Raw genomic sequence first — 9,277 nt, forward strand, 5'->3', positions numbered from 1 at the left:
TTTGAATAGAAGTGCTTGTCAGTATCACCTTGTTTTTTCATTATTGAGTTAAATTAGTTATGACACACATTAAATGTGTGTCATAACTAATTTATGTGTTTTTCATATCCTTCTTGACATCACATTTTTATGTCAAGAAGGATATGAAAAACATTCATTGATCAGTGTGTTTTCTTACATTTTTAAAGCACTTTTATAAGCATTGAGGCTACATATATTCTATTTTTGTATAAATATACTTCATCATTGATCATTCACATATTTCTATATTTACTAAATAACTATATAATGATTTATTTGGGACTTGAACCTTGAAGAAGCAGACACAGATTTGCCATTTAATGCTCAAATCATCATTTATTTGTAACCATATTATTGACAGTATTTGTTTATTTTTTTCAGAAGAGAGAAATATAAAAATGGTTAATGATTAGTTAGATTAGATTAATCATAGCATAGCATATTTATGAAACCTACGCACCAAATAAAAATCATACGATTAGAAAATGTAATATATTGGAGTCAGTTAACGATGTCCGCTGGTTCACTCCACTAGCTTGTCCCCTGAAGATCCAAAGCAAAGAGAAAAACACAAAAAAACTAATGTAATCCACTTTAACATTATTGAGATGTCAGCACTTAAGATCCTTGTATTTCATAAAATATAAAAAAATAATTGTTGTTCTTGATACTCACAGGTGATTGGTCCAATGGTGATGGGTTTGAAGCGTACAGGTGTGGAAACGGAGCGACGACGGCGACGCCTCCCTGAGCAAACCTGTGAATGGTGAAGGAATAGCAGTAAGCACACAGTTTGCTACTGACTTAACTGTCTGGTGTGAAACAGCAGAGTGTGGAAAGAAAGTGTGAAACTTACAGGAGAACATGAGGAGGCTCTCTGGTCACACAGGTGGAGGCTGCAGTGAAGGTAGATATCTCTGTAGTTTCCATGGAACAGGAAGAGCAGGGCAGAGAAACGAGCCTGGAGGGAAGAGCCGCTCTCATCCACTTTCACCTGACGACGGTTGATAGAACACCTGGAGAAAAGAAGGGTCACGTTGTAGGCTCATCCGTCAGTCTTTTCTTTTTAGTTAAATGATTTTAAATTCATACTAAGACACTAAACTTATAATAAACAGTTTTCACATTATAAATGCTACGCTATTGTAGACTCATGCGACATCACTGTTGCATCCAACATTCTTCTCTTTTCATAAGGATTTTACATTCATACAAAGACTCTGGACTAAGACTTCACATTATAGTTGATATCACAACCCCATACCCCACTCCCACCCAACGCTCTCTTTCATTGTTTGTTTATTGTGACACAAGCCATCTGCTGAGGCTGAAGAATGAAACATACTTGTTTTGAATGAGGAAGTATCGCATGAGGTCATCAGGGCTGGAGGAGTGAGTGGCGTAGCAGTCGTCCAGAACGACCGCAAACCTTGGATCTGTTTCCCCTACAGATACTCCTACATGCAGGGCAGAGCCCACTGGCAGGGTGACTGGGCCTGCTGGGTAAGGCTCTGTGTAGTTGGAGTTTTGGAACAAGGACATGGAGGTGTTGGTTGGTGAACCCACACCTGACGTGCCACCTTTAAGCCTGTCAAGGAAACATATCATTTAAAGGATCAAACGGTATCAGATGGGTTTGGTTTGGCCGAGTGGCTGGCTGTCACTATAGCAGAAATTTTTTTAAGTGCAAACTTAAGAACTGTCTTTGAAAAAAATACATATTAATGGCCAACATTAACTAAGTATAAAATGTGGCATACAAATACTGTAGTTTCTCTAGCCTGGATCAAAATATGACAGCAGGGAAACAAGTTGAAGCCTGAAATGTAATATACTAGTCTCTTCTTGTATGACAGCAACTAGAGGCCATTATAACAATGGCAGATGAATTAATAAAGAACCATTCAAAACACACTTAAATCTGTAACCTTTTTTCATTTGTCTGTGTTTTCACAGTTCTGTACTGAGGCTGTTTGGTGCAATGCAGTTCACATTTATTGTACCGCAATACATTGTATATTCACTGTGTTTTCACTATCATTTGCAATTTTGAAAATAGGTTACTCACTGAAGGTTTGGTCTGATGGCCACATCTAGGCTGGTCTCTGTGTCCAGAGGATAGACACAGGAGAAGGGAAAACTCACAGGAAGTGAGTTATTTGCAGGATAGATAAATAAACTGTTGGAGTAGATGGCATGGGTGTTGTTGGTCTGAAAGACAGAGGTTAACAGAATGGTCAGTCCAGTCAATCATCTAGCCAGCTTGGACACACAGTATCAGTATACAAGTACAACACATAATTAAACAGAATGACTGAAAAAAATGAGTAAATAAATAAACAACCTCTGTCCAACCACAAAGTAAGTTTGGATTCCAACTATATATATATATATATATATATATATATATATATATATATATATATATATATATATATATATATATATAATATATATAATATATATATATATATATATTGTACTGTGGCCAACAACATCACTTTGGCAGCCACAGCACAAAAGAAAAAACTAACTTTACTGCTGATGAAGACAATCCTATAAAACAGCTACAAGTTATCAGACAAATCCTCACTGTCAATATGTTCCCACAGGTGTCAGCCTGACGTTCCACTTGGTACCACACTGTTCCATCACGCTCTGTGAAAGATGAGCACCGCGGGTCGGCCAGGTGACCAGAGGATCCATTCAGACCAGAGGATTGCAGACCAGTCAGCAGCAGACCAACCTGGATTTGACTCTGACCACAAATAAGTCCAGCAGTTGAAGCTGGAGGTGGTTGAGTGACAGTAGTTGAAGGGGGTTGAGTGACAGTAGTTGAAGGGGGTTGAGTGACAGGAACTGGAGATAAATCTAGGAAGGTAAAATCCAGGTTTGAGAGTTATTACAGCACATCTTTAACAAACAAGGTTAGAAGCTGAAATGTTGACTAAAGAGGAGAAAGATAGGAAGGTAAAGGAAATATGGAACAATTCTTAATTTTATGTACACTTACACAACACACTATAGCTTTCAAGCCTTCAACACCACCAAACAAGCTGTAATATTATAGATTAATATGTTATGAACAATTTTACAGCACCAACTTACCTGCACAATAGGCAGCGTGACAGTATGTTTGCTTTAGAAACTTGTAGACATAGTAGTTCCTATTACAGTTCTTGACGTGGATGGGAGGTGCGTGATTCAATTCGTTCAACCAACAACAGTCGGAACGCCAGGTACCACAGACACTGCGCTGTACAATTCCATCTGACTCTGCAGGATGAGACTGTTTCATCCATAGAGGAACCTGCGTTCCACACTTGTAGGATTCCACACATGTCTCTGGCATCTGGGCACTGCTTTGCCCCAGGATCATTCGATACCACCCTTGCCAGTTGACATTGTCACAGTGATAGTTAGTATAGTGGGGGTTGTTATCTGTCGCTCTCCAGGCATCATTCAGTACTGTGTAGTGATCACAGGGATCTACACAGCGAGAGTTGATACAGTCCTGACCTAATGGACAAACCACATTGCCACAGGAGAACTGAACAGATCTTTTGGCCCTGGAGGGAGGCACGAGGCACTCAAAGGAGCCAGGTGTGTTCACACAGACCTGAGACCCATGGGTGCAGGATGCCTCAGGGAGGGAGCACTCATCAACATCCACACAGCCTTTCTCTGGTGACCATCTGTAACCTTGGTGACAACAGGAGGAATTAGTGCAGAGCTTTACATCGTAACAGGTGAGGCCATCACCGACGAAGCCATCTCTACAGACACAGGAGACTGATTGGCTGAAGAAGGTGTCGCCTCTCTCTGGTTTGACGGGAGACTCCAGGCATTTAGCCTGATCATGACAGGATTCACAGCCGAGGAAAGTTGTGCCTGTGAAAGGAATTAGTCATTCAACACATCAGGCTATTCATTATGGCAGGTGTGAACATTAAATAATAATAATAATGATAATAATAATAATAATTACTATTATTATTATCATTATTATATTTAAGAGAAGTCATTTTGGTGAAACAAGCTACAGAACTGCGCACACACGCACACGCTCAAGCACACGCACACCCACACATGCACACATGCACACACGCACACACACACACACACACACACACACACACACACACACACACACACACACACACCCACACCCACACCCACACACACACACACACACACACACACAAACTTACGCTCTACAATTTAAAAGTAACTAAAGTGACTAAAAAGTAACTACAGTGCAAAAAGTAATCATAGTGAGTACAATTATTTATAAGAAAACAAATTGAGTAAAAATACTTACAAGTAGTTAAAATGAGTAAAAAATACTTAAAAGTTGTTAACATTAGTAAAACTACTTAAAAGTTGTTAAGATTTGTAAAGAAAATACTTTAAACTACTTAAGATGAGTACAAATATTTAAAAGTTGTTAAAAATAAGTATAAATACTTAAAAGTTGTTAAAATGAGTACAAATACTTTAAAGCACTTAAAATTTGTAAAAAAATCTTTAAAGCACTTAAAAGTTAAAGAAATCGGTAAAAATACTAAACATCATATCTATACCAATAAGAGGACATTAGAGGCAGCTTACCTGGACTGTTTCCAGTAACATTCTGTATGAACAGAACTAACAGAACAGCTGACACTCTCATGGTCCACATCCTGGAGATCTGTCACAAACCTGTTGAAAATGTAAAAAACATTTTTAGACAGACTACAACATCACAAAGGAAAAAAAAGATAGAATGTAAATATAGAAATTGACCAAATATGTTATTATACAGAAATCTTTAGGTGCTAATATACAATTATTTACCTATCCTTACCTTACCTTAAAGAGGTTGTGTGTTAAGATTCAAACTGGAGTTGAGAATTTATAAGCCTCCAGAGCTCAACAGTGACTGCCCACTTTTTGAACATCTCCATTTCCGGAAGTGACGTTCCATGATTGATGGTTGGGAAGGTGACGTAACAAAAAGACGTGAAAAACTGGAATCGTCTTTAGTTCCGATAAGGCGATAAAAGCAGGCATAGAGCTGAGTCATATCTACACGTATCTCATTACAAGGTGTGGGTCACTGGGTTCTATCGTCCATGCAGTCAAGCAGTACAATACTGTTGAAACTCATAACGACAACAATTATGAAATCCTCCTGGACAACCCTTTATCTTAAAATGTTATAGATCTCTCCCCGTACTCCCATATAGTTAACTAAAACTACAAAATAACAACAACAAAAATATAATTGAAATACAAAACAAAATAAACATTATAACTTCCCACAAAAAAGTTTGGAAACGTAACTTCGGTCGATTATTTCTCCCCTTTAATAATACTAATTGGTATTGTGTTTTATTGTTATTGTTGATTAGTCACCTTTACAATGAGGTACAGATTGTAAGGATCGGGCATTCGTGGAATGAGCAACACAGCTAAACGTGTGGTTAGTGCCCCCCCAAAAAAATATCCAAATCCCCCAATATGCTTCTGTTGGTAATCGCTCTTGTTTTTAGCGACGATTACAGTCATATATAAATATATAACCCTAACCCTTAGAACACTCATTGCATTTTGATTCTAATTTATAGCACTTTGTAGGTGCTCACCCGATCTCGTGGAGTTGCAAAAGTTGCAAATATTACACTTTTTCTGCCAGAACTTTCATATTGTTTTCATAATATGACAACAGCTGACCCTCACCCCATAGCCTCAAGCAAACTCTGCAACATTCTCCACTAACAGGCAGCCCATTCCTCCTGCATTATGTGCAATTTAGAAACGGGTGTTACCTGACCTGTACAGACAAGATCAGCTCATGACCATTCTCAAGAAACTGCCCACCATTGCCCAGCATTCAATGCAAATACTAACCATTTCATCCATTGAAAACGCGCTAGCGTATACCCACGACCACGCGCATCTCGTGCAGGGAATGATTATTGTATACCTCCGGAAAAACCACACCACTGATGCAACTGTTTGCAGCTGTAAATGTATGTATTTACAGCCAGTATTATTGTCTCCGCCAGGCCTAAAGGCATGGCGAGAGAGTATGTTTTCGCCCCTGTCCGTCCGTCCGTTTGTCCGTCCGTGTGTCCTGTCTGTGTGTTAGCAGCTAATCTCTGGCACCGTTGGCCCGGTCGCTCCGAAACTGTGCACACACACTCCCTGGATGCCAATTCAGAACCTCTACCCCAATTTTCACATGGGCCTGTTATAGCGCCACCAGGAGGCCGATTTGTGCAAAACCCTTTTTTTTTTACATTACTCCTACAGATTTTATCCAAACGTCATGCAAATCGGTTCACAGTATCTCTATAGTCATGTGATCAACACAAATCTGTCCGATTTTCCATATTCCATCCTCATTGCCTATGGTTGGCTTCCAAAGTTTGCAGGATTGGTCCGTTTTGAACAAAAAGCCTCAAACTATGCACGCAGCTTGTGATTTCCGTGAATTTTCACACGCACATTCCCACTAGGCCGAGGAAGAAATGCCACCCTTTTCACATTGGCCTGTTATAGCGCCACCGCAAGGTCTAATTTATCAAAACACATTTTTGGAACAAAGTGCCTCAAATCATGAATGCAGTGTCTGATTGCCGTGAAAGACCTAAGAATAAATGGCACCCTTTTCACATTGGCCTATTATAGCGCCACCAGGAGGCCACAATAACGTACCTGACCTGGCGGAGACCTGTGCTCTTTTTCTAGTTTGTCATTATTTAGTTATGCAATCACTTAACATTGAAATGCCAAAAAATCCTATCTGCAGAATTAGCCAGGAAAAGTGGGGAATAACCTCCTATCTGCATTTGCAATATGAAATCAGTGTAATTAACATATAATATTTTAATATAGTCCAGAAATCCAGAAACGGTGTATTATGTGATGGGTATCATAAAAAAATAGCATTGTGCTAAAAAGATACAACATTTTGTAGTTTTCTTTTTCATTTTCTCAACAATGTTAATTTTTCAGATAGGAGGTTTTGCGTTTTGGCCATCGACTGGTGACTTATTTTCCTGGTTTTATGTTACAGGACAAAAGCATGTAGTTCAAAAGGTGAGTCCTAAAAATCTGTCCGGGTGGGTATATTTCTGCATTATAGGCTCAGAAATAATACATTCCCACCTAAATACACATAATCTAAATCAAATTGTATTAAAGACTAGGAAAATGTAATTGCGCTGTAATCCAGAATGTGGTTGGCAAGAATGTTTTGACAATAGTGTTCAAAGTGTTGTAACTGTAGAAACATTTAACTAATGAGGCCTAATTGTTATTGATAATCAGCATGAAAAAGGAAGATGGGAATCAAATTGTTGTTTCATAATCATAAATGACTACTAGTTATATTTGGCTGTGATGCAGCTCAGCTACTTGGGCTCTAGATTGGTGGGTTAGCCTGCTTGCTTGGCAATATAACACTGTGATGCATAACACAATAAAACTACTACAAGATATTTGCCAGATCAAGTTACAAAACAAATGCAGATGATTTAAACCAGTGGTTCTCAACCTTTTCAGGCCACGACCCCCCAAAATAATCATATTTGAACTGGGGACCCCCCACCCTGATAAGCACTTGGAACGTAAGAGTTGAGGCATTACATTTGCTTTGACTCTGTTCCACAGATAAACATTGTGAAAATAGCAGATCTACAAGATTTTGGTTCACAATCTTTATCTCTTTCTTATATTATTTGACAATTTGGCCAATGTTTAACCAGCTTTTATAGAATAGTTTGTTGATTACTATTGATGCAGTAATGGTCTTTTTTCTTTTATTTCTTTCTTTTTTTTAGGTATTAAAAAGGTCTTAAAAGACCTTAAATTGTCACTTCACTGTCATCTGGGGATCCCCCAGAATCTTTCCCGACCAACAGGTTGCGAACCACTGATTTAAACCATACCAGATTAAAATTATTGTCTCCACCAGGCATAAGAGTGTTTATAATGGACAGTGGACACAGTGATAATGGATCAAAGTTTGCAATGCTCAGCATTAGGCTATGTGCAGCAGACAGTGTTAAATGTAGGCTAACAAAATAAAACACAACTATACAAATAGGTTCAAATGGGCATTATAGTTACACACATTGATTTGAACATGTGTCTTTCGCTGATACAAAGTATTTTAAAGTATAAAAACACTATAATATACTTTATTTCACAACTGTCTGTAGTGTTAATATACAGTAAAATCATGTTGTCTAATGTATCTAAATGTTAACGACAGCACATAAAGATATACTTTGGGGGAAAACTGATAAGCCAGTAGAAGCTGAAGTTCAACCTGATACAGGACATGAGCTGTCTGTCTGTCTGTCTGTCTGTCTGTCTATCGTCCGTCCATAATTCTGTCCATCTGTCGAGCAGCATAAGTTAGAGAAGTAAGTTAAGAACATATTTCCTTCATTTCTTAATGAATTTTAATGAATTAAAGAAGCAATATTACATCAGAGGGTGTGCATTACCTTGAGTATTGACACAACAGTGATGAGGTCAGGAAATAAGCCATTGTGCTTTTATGAGCGATCTAGTTTAGAGGACCTTGTATTGTGAATTGTACTTCCATGTACTGTTACCATGTCTTTTCTAAATAAAGTATTCAATCAATCAAAAAGGAGGCAGAGCCTTGTTGAAGAATGATGTGAATCTATAGTGTGTCTGTTGTGTTGTTGTTGTGGTTGTGGTTGTTGTTGTTGTTGAAGATTGCTAGTTGTGACATGGTGACTGTATTAATTCATATGATTGGCTCGGTGGAAACACTTCTGTCTATGTAGGCCTTTTCCTCACAGCCTTTTTATTTATTTCTATTTCTTTCTTTTCGGTGAGCTCTATTTTTCTTTTCGATTTGGTGGATTTTAAAACTGCACAAATAATTTACAAAGCAACTGTGCTGTTCCTGCCAAAGTGTAAGCTGAACTTCAGCTCAACAGCGAGCTAAACTCCACTTCCCATAACAATAATGACAGAATCGTGACGTTGGACTTGTTCTTTTTACTGAAGATTCCATAGGTTTTCTTCCAGAGATTTACAGGTAACATTTCCACAACGGTAGCTACCAAAGACAGATGTAAAAGTTGCCGGACCCATGCTCAGCACCTGCCAGCAAATGCTACCGGCTTAAGTAAATCGTTGATGAACAGAGCTAAATCAGGTTGTGTGCATCAGCAAGGGCTTGTGTTGTCTTGTTGCTGCTTATTCTGGGTTGCTGTTGGAGGCGGAG

General features: G+C 38.5%; 1 protein-coding gene across 1 annotated transcript; it reads right to left on the minus strand.

Moving 5' to 3' along the window:
- Positions 1 to 544: 544 nt before the first annotated feature.
- LOC308102929 (uromodulin-like) lies at positions 545 to 4,724 on the minus strand (the record flags this gene model as incomplete). Its single annotated transcript, XM_080452781.1, has 8 exons — positions 4,633 to 4,724; positions 3,130 to 3,912; positions 2,615 to 2,892; positions 2,090 to 2,232; positions 1,367 to 1,609; positions 878 to 1,037; positions 697 to 778; positions 545 to 564 (listed from the first exon to the last, which is right to left on the minus strand). Exons 1-8 carry the CDS (start codon positions 4,700 to 4,702, stop codon positions 545 to 547), a joined length of 1,779 nt encoding a protein of 592 aa, XP_080308907.1. The 5' UTR covers positions 4,703 to 4,724.
- Between the last annotated feature and the right edge of the window lie 4,553 nt (positions 4,725 to 9,277).

The sequence above is a fragment of the Gymnoscopelus braueri genome (genome assembly GCF_963280865.1).
Source record: "Gymnoscopelus braueri genome assembly, chromosome: 16".
Taxonomy (NCBI): Eukaryota; Metazoa; Chordata; class Actinopteri; order Myctophiformes; family Myctophidae; genus Gymnoscopelus; species Gymnoscopelus braueri.